The following is a 24,770-nucleotide window of genomic DNA, read 5'->3' on the forward strand; positions in this document are numbered from 1 at the left end:
TCAGGATATCTGCAGCCACAGATGGTGTGTTGGCCCACTAAAACTGCACGGACGTGCCACAGTGCTACTTCAAAGTAAACAAACCTGTGTTTTTTTAAAGTATCCTTTCTTAGATCTGTCATAAAGTACCAAGGGAGGGGAGGGGTTGGTCCTGGCTGATGTATGTGTTTATTTATGTAGATTTCAGGAAAAGCTGTTTGTCATGACAGTATAAATTAATGCACTGTGTTGTACTAACAAGAACATGAACTTCTATTAAACATCATAACAGATAAAACAGGTGATAAAACATGAAGTGGGTTTTATGTATTTATGCAGCCATGCAGAAGAGATCCCACCGGGCCTTCCTAGCCATCAGAGAAGGCCTAATGCTTTCTTGGAAAATCTGTTTTTTTTAATATATATAAAATCATGTTTAATTAAATCATATTCTTTTTGAAAACAGAAGGGGTAACATTCTTTACATGTCCAATGGAAAATGATCCCATCAGGTTTTTTGGTCTTAGCAGTAGTTACGGCTTGGTGAGCTATCCCATTTGGTTTTTTGCAATGGACAGAATCTGTTCTTAAAATGCATGTGTATAGATCACATGATCTTTAGTGTGCAACAGGCAAAAATTCATGCATTCATGCATCAGCGTTAACTAGCGCAAACATAGCACATACAGACACGCTAGCAGAAATTAGTCTTATAATAGACATGGCTTTTCTTTGTTTGCATCAGGCCAAAACCACTGGAATCACATTCGGATGGTTGATCTGGACATTACCTGAAGATGCTGGCCTATATCGACAGGATTTTACACACTGCATGGCTGGCACATAATATGCCGAATAGTAACATTTTAATGACATCAACAAGTACAACATTAAACCACCCTAAAAGCACCAAGGATTCTTAAAGGCCTGAAATTCATTGGGAAATAAAGAGCCAAAAGTGAGCTATTAACTTTAGACCAGCTTTTGTCTAAACCTTCAGAACTATAAGAGACCCAGCTAAACTTTTCACAAATGTGTTCTAATGAGCAGCTTCAATTAGCCTCAGTATAAAGTCTGGACTGCAGCTCTTTCCCTGCCAGCACACACAGCTAGCACAATACAGTAAATTCAGCATAGAACTGTGCATGGTGTGTGGCCTAACAGTCTTGCTTAGCTTCCTCCTAGAACCACGGAGAGTGCCTTCAAAAGGGCCTCGCTTACCACAATACCTCCACAGCGCCACATTGGAGCCAGAGAGCATGCTGGGAGATTGGAGCTTTTGTGTGGAATACTCCTGCTTCCCTCATTCAGGGCCTTCTGCTGGCCTCCCAAACTCCAGTCACTGGAAACCCCTGTGCCTGCCCCTCCGGTGCAGGCACTTAACCTGAATTGCTCCAGCTGTGTGAATGCTTCCAGCTATCCTGGAGTTCTGGCACTGACTCTCTCCTTCCAATCCAGCCCCATAAAAGCTGAATCCATGCTGGTGCACCAAACTGTTAATACCTTTTTGCTTCCACTGATTCCATTGTTGTGAGATTTTCCCACACAAATACATTACTCTAGCTCACAGTGGCATGTGTGGTGCCTTTTTGATTAATTGGAGTAGCTCATGCTAAAAGTAGCACGGTGGAAAGTTAAGGATGATTCGTTTTGTGTTTGAAAGCCCATCATCCAAGCTTTATATTGAGTAGCTCAGTAGGTCAGGGTTCAGTAGATGCCCAAGACTTTTAATCAACTGTGTAAATAAAGCTTATTTAGAATTTGCTGAATTTATTATTTTATTTTATGTTTTATTAAGTTTACATCTGTATTTATATCTGTAGATTATAACTTCAAACATGAACATGTAACAAAACAAACAACAAAAACAAAAAAAACAAAACAAAAAAACACATACCATTTCAACAGCATCAACAAGCTGATACAGATCTCCTAGTTCTGTAACCTGGATTGGGTTTTGGTTAAGGTGAGGGTCAGGATTATTGCCATGGAGTTAGGATAAGGTTTTGAGGTAAGGTAAGGATTAGGGGAAAGGTTAGGGTTGAGATTAGGGCCAGGGTTAGGGTAAGGTTTTAGTTAGGATTTAAGTCAGGATATTTCGGTAAGGATTTTTTCTCCCAGCATTTTTTTTTTGTGATTCTTTTCTCCCAGCATGCTCTCTGGCTCCAATGTGGTGCTGTGGAGGTATTGTGGAAAGCGAGGCCCTTTTGAAGGCACTCTCTGTGGTTCTAGGAGGAAGCTAAGCAAGACTGTTAGGCCACACACCATGCACAGTTCTATGCTGAATTTACTGTATTGTGCTAGCTGTGTGTGCTGGCAGGGAAAGAGCTGCAGTCCAGACTTTATACTGAGGCTAATTGAAGCTGCTCATTAGAACACACTTGTGAAAAGTTTAGCTGGGTCTCTTATAGGTCTGTAGTTAATAGCTCACTTTTGGCTCTGTATTTCCCAATGACTTTCAGGCCTTTAAGAATCCTTGGTGCTTTTAGGGTGGTTTAATGTTGTACTTGTTGATGTCATTAAAATGTTACTATTCAGCATACTATGTGCCAGCCGTGCAGTGTGTAAAATCCTGCAGAAATAGGCCAGCACCATCAGAATGTGATCCCAGTGGTTTTGAGTATGGCCTGATGCAAACAAAGAAAAGCCATGTCTATTATAAGACTAATTTCTGCTAGCGTGTCTGTATGTGCTATGTTTGCGCTAGTTAACGTTGATGCATGAATGCATGAATTTTTGCCTGTTGCACACTAAAGATCATGTGATCTATACACATGCATTTTAAGAACAGATTTTGCCCATTGCAAATAAATGTAATTTCAAACAATGGCATGGTCATGCCAAATCTCTTGTAAAATATTTCGGTAAGGATTAGGGGCAAGGTTAGGGTTGAGATTAGGGCCAGGGTTAGGGTAAGGTTTTAGTTAGGATTTGGGTCAGGATATAGGCCAAGGTGAGGGTTAGGATAACGGTTTTCGATAGAGGGCAAGGATTATGTTTGTTTGTTTGTTTTTTAGTTTATTTCTAATCATACTCATTTTTCTACCCTATCTGGAAGGCCTAGCAATGCTCCCTACACTCTGACACAAGTGAAGCCAGCCTCAGACTATAAGTGATGTAAAGAGGAGGATGATTCGTTCTGTGCTCTCTTGCTCTCTTGGACTCTGGCTGCTGATGGCTGCAAGCAGCATGACCCGGGATTCAAACCAGTGATCCTCTGATTATACTGGCAGCATCTTAGTCCACTGGACCACCATAGACCAGGTGGTACTGCTCTATGCCTCCGTTGCTACAAGTCAGTTTTGTCCATATAGTGTACTTTCTAGATGTGTTAATATGGTTCCCTACTGCTATTTCACTGATATCTTGTTGATACTGTATGTCACTGATACTCTGTTAAGAGTTTTGTTAAGTATCTACAAGGGGCCAAACTATAGTGTTACCATATTCCATCTGAAACACACTTGTTTGTGTGGTTATATGTACCAAAAGTGGCCCTAATTCATTTTTCATTAACGACCTTAGAATTCAGAGGATCCAGTGACTGACATTCAGATGCCTATACAATATACAAGCATGATGGCAAATGAATGAATGATGCATGACTGGGAGAGGATGTCAAAGAGTGAAACATCAGGGCCTGCTGAATTTAGAGAAAAATTTCTGCTCCAGTTCTCCCCTATTTGGGGAATTTTATTCACAAAGGTACTATGTCAATTCAGTAATTGAAGTTATAATGACCTCAGAGAGTAAAATATGCTGTGCAACATGACTCTGCAAAAATGGTGAGGACATTAGCTGGAGAAGCAAGAAAAAGAAGATTGCAGAAAAAAAGAGCAGTAACAACTGCAGGAGAGGTGGTCATTCAACTTCTGCCTCTTCTGTAGGTGGAAAAGAAAGAAAGATAGATAGACTACTAATTAGCTTCATATTCACACAAACCAAATAAATGACAAGTTGGTTACCAAAGACTGCTAAGCAGTGTCTGAAGGACAAAATAAATAAGACAGGTTGTGGGAACGTCACAACCAAAGTTTGTGATTAAATAAATACATGTAAGCGTCAAAAGCTCAGACAGGCATGAATGTTTGTAGGAGCTGCTTGGGGTCTCGCCAGGAGGTCTACGCCTGATGCTGAACCAGGCCGGAGCTGGCAGGAGCAGGAGACACCACATACATCTGAAAAAATCCTGCAATTTAAGTAGTTTGCAGTCTTACAGGCCGTGTCCCAAACCACACAATACTACTGCAAATAGTGCCCCGCTATTAGAAGTGCATGTATTAGTGTAGCGTATAAAGCATAGGCGTGTGTTTCTGGCCCACGGGCACTGGCTAGATGGTGGAAGAGCGTTCATAAGGTCACAGCTGTGTCCAGCTTGCCGAAAATAAACGTGTTTATTAAGAATAAATAGCCAATGGTAAAGTTATATCATGGTAAAATGAAATAGTCCTGATGGCTGAGTTATTTAGACAGAAGATTGTTTATTACTGAACTGACTGTGTAAAATACTGAATGTCAGTAAGATTCTTCAGGACTGAGCAGACAGGAACGGGCCAAACTATTTAACTTGCAGGTGGCATGTAATGCTGATTTTCTGCAGACGTGGGTGGGCACAGACCTCTGGCATGGAGCCACCAGGTACAAAACAACTAGTTTTAAACCAAATGTAATTATTTGTTTTCAAATATATATGCATTTAACTGAACCCCCTCTCTGGACATAAGCTGTGTACTGTTCTTTCACTGTTCTCCAAACACTGGTTGCTGCTTATTCCTGAACTGTACATACACTCTGTTTACATATCCAGACCTGATCCACCTCAGAATTCACTCCTAAACTCTTAGTTTTACTCTTTATTAACACGCACAGCACATTGCTGGTCTACATATTTACTCCATTTACTATTAGTACAGTAACTTAATTTGGACCTTACATTACATTATCGGCATTTAGCAGATGCTCTTATCCAGTGCGACTAACAGGGTTACTCGTATTACATATGTGGGCCAATGTAGTGTTAGGAGTCTTGCCCAGGGACTCTTATTGGTGTAGCGCAGCATAGTCACCCAGACTGGGAATCGAACCCCAGTCTCCCACATGGTGTGGTAGCCCAGCGGCAGGTAGTGGTGTTATCTGTTGCACCACAACAACCTCCTTAGTCTCACAGCCTTCATGCACACATTTGCACATGCACATATCTGTATATTTTTGTATTTTTTGTATTTATTGTCTTTGTACTTTCTTCATACTGTCTTCACAACCTGTCTCGCATTTCTCAATCGTGTCCTCCCTATTCTGTGCGGAAGACATAGCCTAACAGTGTTTCATTGTACTGTACAAGCCTGGATTAGTATTATCACAATAAAGGTGAACTGAATTGAATTGAACATCAGGATTGTGATAAAATTTCAAAGAATATATTCAGAAAACAAGCTTTTTTGACAGATTCAGTGATAACTTTGATGCTGTTTAAAGGTGAGTGATTCTTCACTATATGGTGGGAACAAGCTTTCAGATGAATGTGTTCTGCTTGTGTTAAGAGTCTGTACTTTAGTGTTCCAGATTTACCTGTCAGTAGAGGGTGAGGTGTTTTCACTCCTCTCCTTCTCACCTTACAGTTTTATTTTATGGGATGTTGCTAAATGTACCCAAAAATACATTTTGCTCACAGAAGGCGTTTTCAGATATGAACTCTGGAAAATGACTGGAGAATCAGGACTTTTCACACATGTAGTGTGCAGCTGAAGGTTGTACCGTGTCAGACAAGTTCTCAAAATAGGAAATGTTCTGCGTGGTTTAAGCAAAGGGCGGGATGCCAAAAATATGCTGGAGAAGTGGCAGTGTTTTGTGCATAGCACATCAAAGATGATGAACGAGGCTTTTGACTCATTGATAATGGTGTTATCTAAACACCTACTGTGAATTCTCTGAAATAATTACCCGCTCAGTTCACACATGGGCTCACTTGAACATTATCTGGACTTTGTACTGGGGGGCTGGCATGATAAAGGTTTGTGAAATGTTTGGTACAACTGATCCTGACTTTACGTTCACACATACAGCTCTTCTGGGTAAAGTCAGGAAAAGTTCTGGTTACCCTCCATGTCTGAAAGAGGCTAAAGTTTGTTTTACTTAAGAAAAAGTGTGAGTGATAGGCAAGGGGGGAGGGCAAAAGTATAGATGTATGGATGGACAGATACATAGAACTGAAGCAGAGTATTTCAGCACCATGGACAGCATATGTCTACTGACTGAATGATATGACCCTTATAAATGCTATTCCAATTTCTTTTGCAGCAAACTAAGGCAAAAAGAAGCACATCTCACTGGCTGTCAGAAATAGTTCATAGACAGTTCAACCAATTGCTCAGGGCAGTCACGAAGATAAAGACTTTAAAGCCTTACAGTACAAACTGTACCCAGAGCAAACAGATTCAGTCACTTTCTGTCCAAGTTACAGAAGAGGTACAGAGAAGCTACAAAAAGTCAACTAGCATGAGATCCACTGGAAAAGGTTAAGCACACACTGGGGAATACAACTACAGTAACAAACACATTTAATAATAGAGTGTGTTATATTTTATGAATGTTAACTGCTGTGTTTTTTATTTCCAGCAACTTGATGAAAGGGATACCTAATATATTAAAAGTGTATTTAACACTTTTTTTTAAGACAGTCTATGTGATGTTTGGAAGATATGTAATAGGAGTTCTACAGTAAATATCCTTATACAACATGAATAAGACAAAATGTATATATATACATATATATATATATATGCATCTCCAAAATGGTAGGGCAACAGGAAAAATCAAAGACTTTCTCAAACTGCAATGTAATTTCTATTCATGTATTCATCATAAAATGTTTATATATGGTAGAGAACAGCTGGTACGTATATTTAAATGATACGATAAAATAGAAAAACATGATATTGATGTGACAGGGATCATATTAAACATCTAAGTCAATATGTCATCTATGTTAACTGCAGATCCATCACACTGTGGTCACAACATATTTCAGAAAATGGAAAATGCTTCCAAACAGTCAAAACCAAATCAATGTGTCATTCAGAAAGGTTTTTTTCCCCATGTGCAGCAGCTCTTACTAACCAGCTCTGAACAGAACTTCTGTTACATTTGACTGTTTTTGATATTTGTACTCAGGATATCCTGATTTTGTGCCACTCGGCTGCCCAGGATTGCTGCATCAGCGATAGTTTGAAAAGAGGCAGTGGCTGGCTTTGCATGTATTGGAGGACATGTGTTAAGTCTTTTACCCTCTTAGTGTTGGGTGCATTGCTAGTGCTAGGGGGATACAAATGGGTGGGTTAAATGGCAGTGCCTAATTGAGCTTTGTTGTAATCAGAGCCTTGTTGTAAAGCATTTTTTTATTATCATCAGAAAAGGATGATTTAAACCACTGTTTTGTAAAATGCTCGTCTATTTTCTGCTGTTTTTGCTGAATAATGCACACACATTAGAAAAGCAAATAACAGCTCATCTGTTTTGGCCAGAGCTCACCTGCAAAAGAGATTTTTAATCTCAGTGTGACCCTGGTTCAATAATTAAACCACACTATACACAGTAAGTGAACAGTTATTAGACTGAGAGACAAGACAACCATATAAACAATTTGTGACACAGAAGGAATTTGTCTTCTGCCTTTAACCCTTCTGCGCAGTGAACACACACATACACACCATTGAAACACACACAGTGGATGGTGAGCACAATCTAACTGCAGCGTTTTAAAGGAACTGGGAACAGAATGATCAAGTCAGTCAGACTAGGTGATAAGATATTAAACACAATAAAGTTTAAAAAAACTTATAATAAATGAGTTCAGAATTATCATTATATAAACATCATTATATGAAAAATACAGTGATTTTACTAGTGTTAATCAACAGCATGTCTTACCAAGTTGCGGGGCTGTATTATTTCCAGGACACAACGATTGGATCAGTATTGGCCGATAGTCAGCATTAAGGTATATCGGATTGGATCAGGGGTCATACACTGGTCAAAGCGTTATGGTGAAATCCCTAATTTGTACTGTAAATTTCGCTTGGGACATTCACATGTCATACTTTACACATTTACCACCGCTGCTCCCAAATAAAGATGATCTACCTCTCTATGCTCAATACTGGTGCAGAGAGGGATAACGGCCTCCTCGCTCAAGGGCCCAACAGAGGCAGCTTAGTCGACCCAGGTCTGCCTCTGCTTATTATATTTTGTACATATGCTATTGTAATTTGTACATACGCCAGTGATGTGATGTGACTGACACTGAGGCTTGTTGGTGCTTCTACTTCAGTTTTAAATAGCATCAGCCTGTCTTACCTTTAGCTTCTTCACATTAACACAGGGGTCGTTGGAGAAACTCTCAGTGTCTGCTATCTGGATGTCGGCCTTCTCGAGCTCACTGGTCAAATCATTGCGCACCTGTTAAAAGGAGAGAGAGAAAGACAGAGAGTGAGAATGTTAGAATATGAGAGATTTTGGTAGATGGTGAGGCTGCCAAGAACAATCAGTCTGATGTATGCCTCAATTCACTCCAATCTCTGGTGGATCTGACTCCAAAGACTCATTGTTCACATGTGCAGCAGCCCGAAGGCAGCAGGCCTGTGGAGCCTGTTCTCCAGTGGTCCCCTGCTCTCCCACTGAGATTTACACAAAACAGCCTCCCAATGCCTCCTTTCAACATTAATACTTGACCACGAAGGCTTGTGAAAAAATGTGGGGTTAAACAGCCATCAGAGAGGAAGCATTAATACCCCAAGGAGAAGCCCTCAACAACAGACATCTACAAGACAAATGGATCACAAATATTGCCCTAACAGGCAAGTTCACTCTGGACATCAGACACAGTGGGAGATTGAATCAGGATTGATCATCAGGCTTTGCTCTCTTTCTCCTGCACTGGATTCCAGCCATAACTTTTAGTGCCTTCATGGGGCTTTCAGCTTATTAGATAGAGAAGTTGAAGTAAAAGCATGCTAACTTGAGAGATGGAAAGTCCCCTTTCCCACGCTCTGGGAAAAAGGCCTTGGGAATTGGAGGCAGCAATCACATTAGATCGACTTGTGCACTGTCAGAGGGATACATGCCTCAGTGATCACCACTCTTTCACAAGGGGGTCACACTAGGTAAGCTAGGGACGAGCCAGTCACAAGTACACATAGTTCGAGCCCAATGTTAAGGGCTTAAACTGTGTCAGATTAAACAGTTTGTAGACACATTTACTGCTGGCAATAACAAAAGAATAGTGTAAATCAATATTAATTGCTTTTTACTCGTGTCTTATTAAAAGAAGCAGACAAAATACATTGAAGGTGCAAATTCTAACCTTTTAATCACTTCTAGATTTGTTATTATAAGCAGACGACAATTGGATGGTTGATATACAAATAGGTTTATAATGTGTTGCTTAGTAGTTACTAGATTATTGCCCCTATATATATATATATATATATATATATATATATATAATTAAAAGCATATAATAATTTATTTATTATTTATTTATTTGGATTGCATTATTTGATTGCATTCAGCGACAAGAGCGTAAGTGAGGTCAGGGAATCTCATCCCCTCTGGGATGATGGGGCACCATCATTCCAGAGAACACAGTTTCACTGCTCCACAGCTCAATTCTGGGGGCTTTATAGCCTTCTAGACCATTCCTGGCAGTAGGCATGGTGCTAACTGGTTCATGTTTATCTGCTCCAGAGAGTCCTATTCTATTGGCAATACCTCTCAACATGGACAAGCTAGACAAGCGCTGTGTGTGAAATTACACATCTGTTTCATGAGAACTTAAAGTAGCTGAATACATTATTTAGAAGGGATGTTCACAAATAGTTGGACATATAGTTTATCTATACAAAAACAGCCTGTTCTGAATTACGGAGCATGTGCATACATCCACTTAAGCGGTCTACAGCCGTTTAGGCCCACCCATTCCCATTGAAGACCTCAGTCATAGTAACTACAGTGAGCGGAAACTCATCCTCAGCTGGAAATAATAATGCTGTCAGATACTTTCCACCAGACATTCCTCACTCAGCTCACCTTAGGACTGGGACAGATCCTGGAATCTGCACCCATGTGACTCTTACAGTAAAAGTGGAGAATGAATAACGTGGCCTCTTTCCCACCGCAGTGTGAACTTCCTGCCAGACGAGGCGAGCTGCTCCACATTGTTTTGATTACTAATGTGGCGAACACATTTGCAGCTTAATGGAGATCCAGATAATCCCTGTCTAGGTGAGCGCGTGGGTGCCAGCGTGTGTATGTGTGTGTGTGTGTGTGTGGGGGGGGGGGGGGGGGGGGCTTGTGTAACAGCATAGATAAACAATAGCCCTTGTGTATGTGCTACTGCAGCCTGGACCCTGGGGCTCTGTAGTGGTTAGCTCCAAGCAAGGAAGTGCGAGGAGCATCTGTCAGGTGAACGTGAAGCCGTAAAGGAGCTCCAAAGGATTATGGGATTTGAATGCTGGTCTAAAGCTGGCAGAAGATGAGTGTGATGTGATGAAATACATAGTGCATTTATGCAGTGACCTGTCAGGTGAACCCGGCCTAAATAGAGTAAACAGGAAGCAGAGTGACTCAGGAAAAGGGAAGTGGAGCAGAGAGCCGAGTGTCAGCTTTTGCCATGGGCTAATTTACTATCAGCTACAACTATTCATCTCTTACACTCAATTAGACGAGCAAACACATTGTAACACGCTGGACCAAGCATTAGTACCCAATTACACTGCACTGCCTTTACGCTGTTCGTGTCATGTCAAGTACTTTAGGGCCGAGGTGGGTGAAGTCAAATAAAGGTACTTTTTAAATAAAATAATGACATAATGATTTCTGTATAAAAGTAGGAGCTCCAAAAATGCCCCAAAAAGCTAATATCTTTTACATACATTTTTAGCCCTTAATATTTTTAAATGTTGATAAAATAAAAATTGCATTATGTGAGAATTGGCATTTCTTGGTCCTGGTCCTCCCTTTAAAACCTGGAAGTGTAATTTGGGCTTTGAGCCACCCCTCAAAAAGGACACATTTCACATATGCATTTCTGGTCAAGCTGAGAGCCAAGCCAGAACCATAATTAAAAGTGAAAGAAGCATATTTACTGACACAGTAGAGTAAAATTACAGCATTTTACATGGCAATGGTTAGGCACTGTTACACAGTTCTCGCGAACACTGTCCTGCCTGCTTCACCAGACTTACATAGTGCAGTTACCAGCGTTCCAAGCTCAGAACGGGAATGATATAGATGTTAGTACAATTCAGTAGAGCATAATAATTTCGAAGCTGTGATTTGATGGTGAACTGCTACAATATGTTGCTTTAAGTTATATACGTCTGCCTAATATTGTGGAGGTCCCCTCTGAAGGCATTCTTTGGTGTCTGGCACCAAGACAGCAAAGTCTTTAAGTCCTATACGTTGTGGGATGGGGCTTCCAAGTTCTGCATCATGAGATCTGGGTGCCCATGACCCTGTCGCAAGTTCACAGGTTGTCCTTTCTTGCCCACTTACCCTGCTTCCATCACCTTCAAGACCGAGTGTATTAGGATATCCCACCTAGAGACAATCAATGTTACTCATTTCACCTTTCAGTGATTTTATTGTTACGGATTATCAGTGTATGCAATTGACCTCTCTTCTGACTGGGTGTCCTAAATTGTGGCTTATTTACATCGCCGTTCAGGTGGAAACACTCCTTACGCTACATGTACAATTGCACTCTCAATTTGCTCCTCTGCTCTCTCTGCTGGTGTCAGGTGGGCATTTCTGAGGTTTATCTGTCTTGAAAATGAGCAGGAACTAAATATCTCTGGAAGCAGACAATCCGAATGCTGGATTTATTAATGTTACATCAAACCTCACAAGAAAAATAAAGTACATTCATTTGCATAAAGCTGAAATCTGCTGAACTTTTTGATGCACTGCGGCTTAGTGTGCACTTATCTGAAATAACAAGGATATCACAAGGCGAAGTTGCAATTGAGCGTGTGCAGTCATAATCTTCAGTGTGAGTAGGCGGGGCAAAACTGCTCTAGGCTGAATAAGAGTATATATGTAAATGTATATGTTTTTCTAACATCACAAACAATAAATTAAAAAAGGCTGTTTTTGCATTTTGATGTATGTATATTGTACAGACTGCTGAGTGACTGATGAGTTTTAAATCTTTGCTAAGTAAGTAAAAGAGTTAGACAGCAAGGAAAATGTCATTTTCCATTATATGGAAATAGAAGTGAGCTTGGGACCAGAAGGTCCCCATTTCAGTCCCCTGGACTGGCAGGAAGTAGGGGTGACACCTAGGCCAAGACACCTAATCTCCAACTGCACCTTGGATGTTAAGGTGTCCCCCAATTCACGAGTGTGTTCACTGTAGGGTTGCAACAGTATGAGATTTTAATGGTATGATAACCATTTTAGAAATTATCACAGTTTTATCATATTACATTATTCTGTATTTCACAATTCTTCTTCTTCTTCTTCTTTGTCTTATAATCATTATTATTATTAGGATTATTATCAGATAAAATTACACTTAAAAGAATGAAAGCAGACCGTCGTCTGACTGAACAAATGCTTTACTAAACATGAAACATCTCTTTTTAATAATAAAATAAACAAATAAACAAGTAAATAAGAAAGCAGCACATTATGTCAAACATTTTTGAACATTTGTGTATGTAGCTAATAATTATTTATTTTAGAGAGTATTCTGCTGATTATTTTCCCCATTAATCAATTGAGTGGTTTTCAAAACCAGTAAGAAATTATAGGGACATAGTAAGACATTGTTTTTAAACACAGGTATTAAGCAGATGTCCAACGTACTATAATAATTAATTTTCATACCATGGTATACCTTAAACCAGGATACCACTGCAACCTTAGTTCACTGCCACAGATGGGTTGAATTCCATTGTACTGGTGTGCAGTGCCTATAATGCAGATTTCAAAACACCCAGGAAAATACAAACCTGGTACCATTTGGCCTAATGCAGCATTATGCGATAATTGGTATTTCCACATATGCTCCTGGCCTCCAGGAAGTGTAATTCAAGCTTAAAGACACCTCACAAGAAGGACACGCTTTACACATGATGAGGCTAAGAGATAGGGAACCCTCACTGAAGCTGAAAGAAGCATGTGGACTGAGGTGGTAGACTAATATTACAGGATTTTACACAAACATGACTTGGGTTACGCAGTGTTACTTGTAAAGGTTTCCCTGCCAGCAAGTCTGCAGAGTATCACAATGATTCTGAAGCTGATTTTTAAGGAACAAATGCTGCAAAATGCTGCGTTAATAACATTTAATATGTAAATATAACTAGATACCTCCCACCAATCCTTAAGAAGAAGCCCCTGTTTACCAGAAAACCAAACAAACCTGATTATCTCTCAGCAGCTATTATCTCACTGATGGCTCAGCTACATGATAAATGGCAGGTCACGCTGTGGTGGTGCATTGTTTTTTTCCCTGTAGTTTTCCCCACCCTTTTAAAAATGCACAACACTCCATCATTGAGTGTCCTCTAGCTCTTTACCCCCCATAGCCCGGCCTGCCTCGCCTCCAGCTGATCTGAGCTCTGTCCCTTGAGACTCACACACAGAGAATGTTGAGACATCAGAAGGTGTGTGTGTGCCAGGCAGAATCTGCTCTCTCAGCCTGACGGGGCTATGAGGGCAGACAGAGGACAGTGGTCACTATCGCGGCACGCCTCGGACAAATGTCAGCTCTGCTGCACAAACACTGAAATCCCTGCAACGTTCACCTGCAGAAATCACACACACTTGGGGAGAAAGGACCATACAAAAAGAATTTTTAACTTTTAAAGTTATGTTAAAGTGCCCATTGTTAGAGGAGGGTAGTTCAGGTTCTGCATGGACAGCTCTGCTGCTGGTTTGAGCAAATTAGAGAAGTCTCTAATCCAAGCAGTTGGAACAAAATCTTTTTTGGAGGGATTTTTGCTTTCTGGACTCAAATTATCCACCACTGCCTATAGTCTGCATTACCCCCCCCCCCACCCCCTTATTTTGCTTAATTTATAAACGTTTGTTTTATATTCCAGTGTCTAACTAAAATTAGGTCTTTAGTTCAGACCAAACAATTGCTAATTGTTAATAACGCCCCAATGGAGTTTCCAGTAGTAGGTTAGCACTAAGATAATGCTGGTGCACATGATCTCTCTTGGCTGTAATATCCTAATATACACTTTCATTGTCTTTACATTTACATTTAAATTTACATTTATGGCATTTAGCTGACGCTCTTATCCAGAGCGACTTACATGGTTACTTATATTACAGAGGTGGGCCAATGGAGTGTTAGGAGTCTTGCCCAAGGACTCTTTAGCAGTTTTATAGAGTTAATACAACAACCAATATGATTCTGTTGACTGGAAATGACCTAAAATGTACAAATATGTTGATTCTAACTACCAGAAATCATAAGGCAACATCTAAAGGCTTAGAATCCTCTGCAGGTTCCTCACTGGAAATACCATATATACCCAAACAAACTGTTTGTACCAAAATTCCCAGATACATATGATAATAACAAGGCTTATTACACTCTAAGGTGTATTAATCAGTAACTACGGGGACTTTTGTACAAACTGGTGGGGCTATTCTTCGGTAATAGAAGTGTGTAACAGTTTTTGGCCTGCTGGCGGTCACTGGCCAGGGTTAAAATGTTCATAGTCGAAAAGAGAATATACTTTTTTGCTTGAAAGCTACAATACATAGACTGTACCTTTCATAACTTGGAGTATACACATACAGTATACCATGCTGATTTTCACATTGTGGGCCATCTACATTTACACTAAGATACATTTCCATGAATTATTTATCATTTATCAGCATATCACTTTGCTGCTAGCTAAATAGCCCTCCACCTGGCTATGTCACCTCGATCAATAAATAAAAGGGCAAGTTCATTTACTGCTGTGTGAGCCTTCATATCTTCTCATCTGAATAACAATCCATACTACTTTTGGGTAATAATTACTTTCTTCATTTGTAAGAGAAATATCTTCTTAAGGCATTGTTCTAAATAAAATCAAGCTAGGGAAAAGATTTCATGGTGTTTCTTTTCAGAAGTTATTACATTTTCACTGCTTTCTAACTTGGAACATAAGAGTCTATATTTCTGTGCACTTTATATTTCATTTTTTCAGAAGCTTTTCTGCCTCAAAAGAAAGAGAAGCAATGCCTGAATAAGATTTATTATCATTACTTTGAGAACCCTTCTTTACAATAGCTTGCTTTCAGTGATTCACAGTGCAGGGAGATCACTGAATGACAAGATTCATCCCGTGGCCTCTGAACCTTCTTTCTTATGTGTGTTTCGACAGATAACAGCAATTGTGCCACCAGAGAGGTTGTCATTTTTTGCTGTGACACCTCCTCACGTTCCATCTAATATTCATCTCTGTGACCTTGAAACAAATTCCAGTGACTAGTTCATGATTGTAATAGCATGCTTGCAACTGGTACATGGGGGAGCGTGCCTAAATCCTCCATTAAGACTTCCAGCAATGGCAAAATGGCTAAGATTTGCTCAGTATCAATTCTAGCCTCAATTTCATTGTGTTCACATCCTCTGCCAGTCTTGCAGAAGATCCACCTCGTGTCAGGGCACACACATGCATCAGTACACACACACATACATACACATACACACATACACACACCAAGGTACTAAAACCCCACAGCCCACCACTTAGAGGCAGAGGAAACAATGTAAACAACTGTGCAGACAAGCTAGATCAATAGAACTCGCTTTTGCTCTTCAGAAACCATAACCACTCAGATCTGGACAAGACATTACGGTTTCCTGTCTCCACAGATAAGAGCACTACGCCAAGGTAATCAAACAAGACAAGAGGCCCAACAGCTACTGGACTCATTGTTTGCCTGGGTTGAGAGAGAAAGACAACTGTGTGACCTTTATTTGCGTTTGATTCTGTGTTGCACTTCTCCCACAGGACAAGCACACTGAGGTTTACATGGACGGCTGCAAGACAGGCCTGTTCAGGCTAAGTAAGAATGAACGTGTACTGGGCCCGGCTGAATGTCGGGCGTATTGATTATTAGCAAAATATCCCCAATGATTGTTTTTGCCGACTTGAAATTGGACATCATCCTATGGTGATGCTCTTTGTTTAATGCTAGGCTAAAGAGGAATAGCACCAATATTTCAAAATGTCTACATAGTAATTAATGGTTAAGAAGTGTTCAAAGTCAGAGAGGTTTGATGTAAAATGCTCTATCTAACTTAGTGAGTCAGAATTGTTTAAAACAGTGATGACAGAAATCAGACATTTCTAGAATTACTTATTCTAGCTTCCTCAAACAAAGCTACCATATGAAAGAGTGAAGAATATCTTTTCTGGTGCTTTATACATTATCTGACAGTAGTTCTGAAATGAGCTTCATACAAGGCACTGTAAGGCACAATAAGCACAGAAAACATTTGTTTCAGAATTTCCACCATCTAGTCATTATTCTACCTTTATAAAATGCTGCAGAAAAGTGTTTCAATCCGGAACATTTGCATGTACAATATATAGTGGTTGAATATTATACAGTGTTTCCTCGAGCTGTGACTAGACTGCACAAACAAACCGTGTGAAACATTTATTTAGATCCATTTATACATATGACATATTTCACCCACTGCTTACAGATTTACACGACATTTAGTAATCTGTAACCCATTTAAAAAATAAACTTCCCAATACAATCTATGAAGGCAATTATTTTACCGCCGTTTATTAAAGTAACATTACCAGTTCTACCACCAGTTAATACCCTTGATTAAGAAATAAATAATGAATGAATGAGCAGGTGTCCAAATACCTTTGTCCATATATGATTTTCATGTTAGGAGTTATATAATAATTTTATTGCGTAACTGAAAGTACAGTAATAAATACATCAATGTGATGATTATTATGTCCACTCATATACTATGGCTATTACAAAATCTGACCCTGTAGGACCTTCAGGGTCAAATCTCAGCAATGACGACACACAGGGAAGATCCTGATTAGCTACACAAAAAGGTTTAAAGTGCTGCCCTAATGTGTACTGGTCTGTTTGACAGCAGTGGGATTCCCCATCCTCCCAGAGCAGTAAACATGCCTTCTAATCTACAGAGTAAGCTATCAGACTCGGGCTGGCTTAAACACACACAAACAGCAGGGGTGTGTATGTGTGTGTATTTTTTTGGGGGGTGGAGGGGTGGGGGGGTTCTGTTCAACATGCTTTATGCATCGCTGAAGTGAAGGGCATGTTAGAGCAATAAACTTCTATTTTTAGAGCTGGTTTTTAATGAGCATTCCCCACTGCAACTGTCACAGAGGTGCACAACACACACAAAAGACCATGCATACACACACAAACACACACACACACACACACACACACACACACACACACAAATATGATGGCAGCCCATAAGCTCCCATCAAAGCAGGAAGAGATGGATGACTTTTGCTTCGGTCATCTCCTCAGGGAATGCAATTAGCTTTGGTAAGCCGGGCTGTTGTGCTTGTGTTGCTGGAATGTTTAATCAGTGATCAAACAAGCAGAAACTTCCACGCACTCACCCACACATATTCACACACACCAAAATAGAGAGCCATTACTGAAAGAACTGGAGTGTATCATATAGGTCACTAATGGAGCACCTTAGTGTGAATGAGAACATATAGTAGAGGAAGCATGTGGTGAACTGTATGGTAAAAAGCATACCCCTCTCCCCACAACCTGTTCATTTCAGCAGGGTCAGTTAAGAGTGTATGCTTGCATGCATGGGAGTGTGTGTATATATATGTGTCCGTGCATGTTTCTCTATGTGCAATGACGTGCATATGAGGTGTGTTGATGTGGGGTCACTGTATCACAAAAAAACAGATCCAACATAACAGCATCCAAATATAGTATTATTATTATTAGCTTTATAATAGCAAGTTCCTTTCTCTACCACACTAAACTCTAGGATTATTATTATTCACTTATTAGTCCTAATGTAACATGTATTATGAATTATTTGATGACTGTTTAGTTTTGCATATTTTGTGGAGAAATGATTTATCCCCCCAGCAAAGTTTGCAATATTTTAGCTTTTTGCAAAAAAAAACAACAAAACAATCAAGAGCAATTTAAATACAGCATCTCAACACAACTAACAAAGTGCTTTCTCAAAACAGCTTGGTTCAGAAGAAGTCCTGGAAGATTCTGGCTGGCCTGACTGGAGCCCCATAGATAATGTATAGTGGAATGTGAAGAAGGCGGCTGTAGCACTCAAACCCAAGCATATTAGTAAACTGGAGGTCATTGGCCATGAGGAATGGACTAAGGTTCCTCAGGAACACTGCCAGAAGCTTGTGTCTGGCTATGCATCACGTTTGCAGCAGGTCATAACAGAGTGCTCTACTAAATACTAAAGACGCTTGTCAGGAAGAAGTTAAATCATTCTGAGAATGCAGTCGTTATTAAAAGTGGTATTTTGTGTTATATTTGGAGAAAGCACATGCTCTATTAGTTGTGTTGAGATACTGAAATTGCTCTTGTTTGATTGGTTTATTGCAAACAGGTGAAAGGTTGCAAATGTTGTTAATAAATCTAATTTGTATTGGGGGGGGGGGTGAATAGTTTCAACTGCAACTGTATGTGCCTGAAGAACTGAAATGTGGGCCTACATGCAGGTTTCATTGGCCTAAAGGAGACAAATCTAACAACCCTGCATTTTCTAGCTAAATTGTGAAATGTTAAGTCTATCTCTTTAAAGGTGCCCAAGAATGGAACAGCATTTACCTTGGTATAGTTGAATAATGAGAGTTTGGCAATTGGAAATGACATAGCGTGAACCTCTGACACTGCTGTGTACCCTTTTATAAGCCAAATTCAGAGAAGTAATACAGAAGTGTAAAACAGGCCAATTCCATCCCCCAAAACGTACAAAACAGTTACATAACAGCCTTGACTTATTTTACTGACACCCCCAAAATGTAAACAATGTAAAGGAATATAAAAGCAAGGCTAAAAAAGGGTTAAAAGCTAACAGTAGTTAACGCACGTTGAGCTCTTTACCACCGCACGTCCTATCCCTCCCCTCTAATGAGACAGACAGTGTGCACAGTGTGTCACTAATACAAAAAATCAATACGACAAAATCACCCTACAGAGGAATAAATGCTAAAACACAATCATAAAAAAACTTGTGAACTACTACAACTGCATGAACCCATTAAATCCTAAATGTGACATTTCACTCTCAATTTGGTTTATTTCATCTCTTCAAAGAGCAAATTTTACTTTAGACCAATCAGAATGTGTTCTGTGGCATTTTCCCAAACTATACTACAGTACAGTGGGCACTGAGTCAGTCAGTCACTCTGTAAAGTGCAGATGTCACTTTTAAATAAATAAAAAACTATAAAAAAATAATAGTTTTGAGGTTTTAATATGGCAGCTAGAGTGCTAAACTAAATAGCCCCCAGATTTGTACACCACACAAACAGTAATACTGTACTTTTAATTACGGTACATCAAACCTACTCTACAAATGTAGAAGTCATGCCCTTCTCTGGTTAAGGTAAGCTGCTGCACCACAGACAGATACAGCAGAAGAGGAATTTAATAAGCTGGTGTGTTCAGTAATAAACTGCATAACAACAGATATTTTCTCAACCTGATGAAATATAATTACAGCCACGTCAGCCTGGCCTATGTTTATGCTTTCTAATTTGAGTAATGCAAGCAAAGAGCAGGTGGGTCTCTCTCTCTCTCTCTCTCTCTCTCTCTCTCTCTCTCTGTATTATCGCCTTCCTCAGTGATAACACAGTGGGTAGTAACTCAGTAACCAGTAACCCTGCCTAAAAATAGCTACCTATGATTGTCATGCTGAGGGGGGTCAGACACAGAGATGGAGAGGGAGAGAGCGAAAGAGAAAGAGAGAGAGAGAGAGAGAGAGAGAGAGAGAGGGAGGGAGGGAGAGGGAGAGAGAGAGAGAGAGGGGGGGGGAGAGGGAGGGAGAGGGAGAGGAAGAGAGCGAGAGAGAGAGAGAGAGAGAAGCAAAGAGAAAGATGAATGGATGGCCGTGAGATAGATGTATGGATGATGGGTGGATGAATGAGAAAGATACGTAAGGAGAGAAAGAGAGAGAGATAAGCAAAGAGACAGAGAGGAAAGGATATAGAGAAAGATGGAACTAAAAAAGCAAAGAGAGACAGAGAGAGTTGGAAAGAAAGAGGGAGAGAGAGGGAGAGAGAGGAGTGCGAGAGAGATAGAGGCACAGAAAGATGGGAAAAGAGAGAGCGAGAGGCACAGCAAGATGGAAAAAGAGAGAGAGGCACAGCAAGATGGAGAGAGAGAGAGAGAGAGAGAGAGAGAGAGAGAGAGAGAGAGAGAGAGAGAGAGAGAGATGGAAAGAGAGAGAAAGTGAGAGAGAGAAAAAGACAGAGAGAGAGAGAGAGAGAGAGAGAGAGAGAGAGAGAGAGAGAGAGAGAGATGGAAAGAGAGAGAGGCACAGCAAGATGGAAAAAAGAAAGAGAGAGATGGAAAGAGGGGTAAAGTGAGAGAGAGAAAGAGAGAGAGAGTGTGTGAGAGAGAGAGAGAGAAAGATGGAAAGAAAGAGAGAGAAAGACAGAGACACAAAAATATGGAAAAAGAGAAAGAGAGAGATAGAGAGAGAGACAGAGAGAGAGAGAGAGAGATAAAGAGAGGCAGAAAGATGGAAAGAGAGAGAAAGAGAGAGAGAGAATGAACGCCTTACAAAAACAGGTCAGAATGGGTACACATTTACATCCTGTGGCTGGCCATGGTCATCTCTATCAGTGCTAGGGGTTGGTAAAGTGCTGTAACAATACCCGCACCAACACACACACACATATATGCACACACACGGAGAAGAACACACAATCCTGCATGATGTGCAAAGCCTGACAAATAGATTTAATTCCACATTGAGGACCTAGTCATCTAATCTTTCGCCTCATAAAAAGGCGGATTGGGGCTTAATCTGTAAGACAGCATGCTGGAGTGTGATTCAAAACAGCCCTTAATCCACTTATTGATAGACACTCAGGCACAACACCGCTGACAGCCTCCTGCAATGTGTCAGATATCAAACGCAAGGCAGGACAGGGGGGAAATCACTTCACAGGAGCAACTGGAATTACGCCATAAAAGGAACCGTTTTCTCTACAGTACAATCACATATGCACACATACAGCATGTATATATACCCTTCAGAATATTCTAGCCATCATCATTTCACCCTTGTCAAGGTGGCTCAGATCTTTATGCTTGTCCTTTTTTCCTGCTTTTAACACATCACCTTCAGGCTGTTCACTTGCTTGCTGTCTAATATAACCACCCATTGAAAGATGAAGCCTCTGTAGAAAAAAATGATCATTGTTTTTCACTTCACCTGACAGTGGTAATAATGTTATGGCTGATTGGCGTAGTCCATGTAACAAAACCACAGTGTGTTTTCCTGCAGTGCGTGGAGAAGGAAATCTAGTTAGATCCTTCAGAGGCTCTGGTTAATCTGACCTCACAGGTTTTAAGGCTACAAAATCTTGAATCTGTAATCAATGAAATCCTTTTTGGATATGCTTTGGATATTTGTCCTGCTAGCATAGCAGAAAATCATGGTCCATGTCAGAAGCAGCACTTCCTGGTGTTAGTTGGAAGCCATAATGCCATGCATCCTAATGTGATTGCTAATATGATTGTGTTAATATGTCATTAAGGCCACCACACACTGGACAGTGTGCATCCTAATATGATTGCCAGAACTTTCTGAATCAAAATATCCCAACAACGTTATATACCCACAAATGTACTTCACAGTGCACTTCAAGGCCACCACACACTAGACGTGCCTAAAAAAACTAAAACCATTGTTTCTAATGAAGGTGCAAACACTGCCATTGTCATTCTGCGTCAACAGCCGCCCCCGCTCAGCAACTACCAACATAGTTCCTCTCAGTGTCACAGAGCAACTCAGCAGTTTGCTATTACTGCCTTAAATTAAGCCAGAGATGGACTGGCCATTGAGAGGCCCCAGACAGTTCCCGGTGGGTTACTATTTGTGTGGGCCGCTGAGAGAGCGAAAAAGAGAGAAACTAAATTAAAGCATCGGCCCTGCACATGTGCTGCACTGTCGCTTCTGCCACCTCATTTAAAACGAACAGAGACTACCCAAGGCAAACAAACAGCCCTAGCCTGGTGAATACTGGAGCGCACATACTTAGACACATTAGTGCCCCACTGTATTCTTAGTGTAAGGCCACACAAATACTCCTGCCTCCCAGCAATGACAGCAACATGTGAACCTGTGGTTAGTGGTGGAGAGGGATTTGGGAAAAGCCTCCAAAACCATCAAAGTGGGGGGCTAAAAAGGTGCGTGATAATGGTGAAGTCACTGTGACTGTAGTGGGCTGGACTAGACCAGCGTGTATCCTTACAGAGTATCTGTATATTGCTTCTAAGTTGGACAGGAGAAAACCCTTGGTCTATCTGGGGCTCCTTGAGGTCCAGACCTGAATGTAATTTTTAGTTCAGCCCTCAAATAAACCCAGAAGGAGGCCACGGAAATCCAGGGTTTATGAGACTTGAAATTTACACCCAGAAAGGTAGTCAGTCAAAAGTTGTGAAGACAGTCAAACATTGAGTTTGAGAAGAGTTATTCTATCTATACATGTATGGAACTAGAGTGTAAAAGGAACTTGAGCACCATGGTGTTACGGCGTTATGACTGCAAGGCCTTCTATGAAGTGCTATGTGCTACATCTGTTGATGGTTTTATGTTCTTATTTGCATGAATGTGACACCTTTTATGCCAAACTCAATGGTTGTCAACATAAAAATCTCTATTTTCCCTTCATCTGACCACAGAACCAGGTGTGTGCAACCAGGTGTCCGCAAAGATCTTCTTCTGTTAAGCCTTCCATAAACAGCCTTCCTCACAGTAATGCTCCGAACTTTAGTAGAAAGCATTCCCTGGACCACAGAGACAGTTACTCCAACAAATGCAGGGTAATTCAAAAAGATAATACCCTTGATTTTAGAGGTAATAAATGTGAAGGTGTCCCAATATTTTTGTCCATATAGTGTATGAATGTGAATATACTGAATGTAGGTTATAACTTTCTAGATGTGTTGGTGACCATGGACATCACTCAGGTCACATTTGCATCAGATATCTTCAATGTAAGATCAAGTTAATAAGCATGTCTTCTATACAGGTAAAGCCTTTCATCTGACAATTCAAATATTGCGTCAAGAAAACGTGCCTTTATTCATTTATTCATTAACTAATTTATTTATTCATTTATTGATTTATTTATTCTGGACACTGCAGTTTATAATGTCTCCACCCTTTCCCTGACTACTGCAATCATGCCCTAAGTGGTAAACCCAACTCCAAGTTGCTTCATGAATGCTCTGCATGGTTCCCCTGCCTTTCCAGTCTTTTCTTTAAGCTCCCCATAGCAGCTTCTCTTTTTATCAAATATAAATAACGGCTAAAACAAAATAGAGGTTGGGAGTCACTGTGCAAGTCCCAGTCCAAGCCATGTTCCTAAGAAATGGCCAGAGACCCGATTAGCCTAACAGTTAGCTTCAAATGCAGCTATCTTCACTTCTTAATTTGAATAAAACAGCACATGACCTCCTTTCTGCTCTAAAATGTCACATTTTGCTCAGCAACTGTCCACCCTGCTCTGGTGCGCAGCTGATGATGGCAGCGTGGCACCAGCATAACGTACTAATCAGGCTTCTGGAGCTCTCCTCTGTCGGGTTGATGGGATCGGGCCCTTCCCTTCTCTCTGTTTAAGCCCTGCAACTCCATCATGGTGAGTAAGATAAAGGGATTTACCTTTTCCGCTGCTCTCACAGTGACGACTTCTTCCTCAAAGCCAGAAGACTGTGTTCAACCAGCAAGCTCTCAAGACATCCTCATATTCGTTCAATGCAATCATGGTATTTTAATTTTTTATAAAATCCAGCATAACCAAAAACTGAGCATTAAAACCGGCCAATTCCCAAACCTTATCACTGCTACGTAACAGTTTCATTGACATCCCCAAAATGACACTGGGGTTGCTCTTTTGGACTCCAACTCTTAGAGTCATCAGCTGTTCACATGATTACAACAACATTTTCTTAGTCCACCAATCAGCAAACTTCCTCCTTGATCAAAATCAAGGATATTAAAAAGAGTTTATCCTGCTTTTGTTGGAGTAACTGTCTCTACTGTGATGGCTTTCTACTAGATTTTGGATCATTGCTTTGATGATCTGATTGTATTCAGCCACAAGAGCATTAGTGAGGTCAGGATGTTGTTGGATGATCACCACCCTACTTCATCCCCAATTTACCAACTAATCCCAAAAGTATTGAATAGAGCATCATCATACCAGAGATCACAGTTCCACCACTCCATAGATCATTGCTGAGGGGTTTTACACCCCTTTACCCCACGCCTGGCATTAGGCATGATTCCTATAGGTTTATGCATATGTGCTCCAGCAGTCTATTGGCAGTACTTTTCTACAGGAACAAGGCAAGCTGTGTGTGTGTGTGTGTGTGTGTGTGTGTGTGTGTGTGTGTGTGTGTGTGTGCATTTGGACATCACTTTCAGCAATGGGTACAACTTAAAGTAGCTAAATGCATTCATTTGAAGGGGTGTCCACAAACATTTGGCCATATAGTGTACATTGCTTTAGGCTGATCCT

At 40.5% G+C, this 24,770-nt stretch overlaps 1 protein-coding gene across 1 annotated transcript in view; it reads right to left on the reverse strand.

The window, feature by feature from the left end:
- The window catches only part of gabbr2 (gamma-aminobutyric acid (GABA) B receptor, 2), a 255,610-nt gene that overhangs the window by 93,429 nt on the left and 137,411 nt on the right, over positions 1–24,770 (reverse strand). Inside the window, exon 4 of the mRNA XM_072676076.1 lies at positions 8,332–8,433. Within this exon, the coding sequence (XP_072532177.1) occupies positions 8,332–8,433 (102 nt within the window). The remainder of the gene's footprint in view (positions 1–8,331; positions 8,434–24,770) is intronic.

The sequence above is a fragment of the Salminus brasiliensis genome, chromosome 3 (genome assembly GCF_030463535.1).
Source record: "Salminus brasiliensis chromosome 3, fSalBra1.hap2, whole genome shotgun sequence".
Lineage (NCBI taxonomy): Eukaryota > Metazoa > Chordata > Actinopteri > Characiformes > Bryconidae > Salminus > Salminus brasiliensis.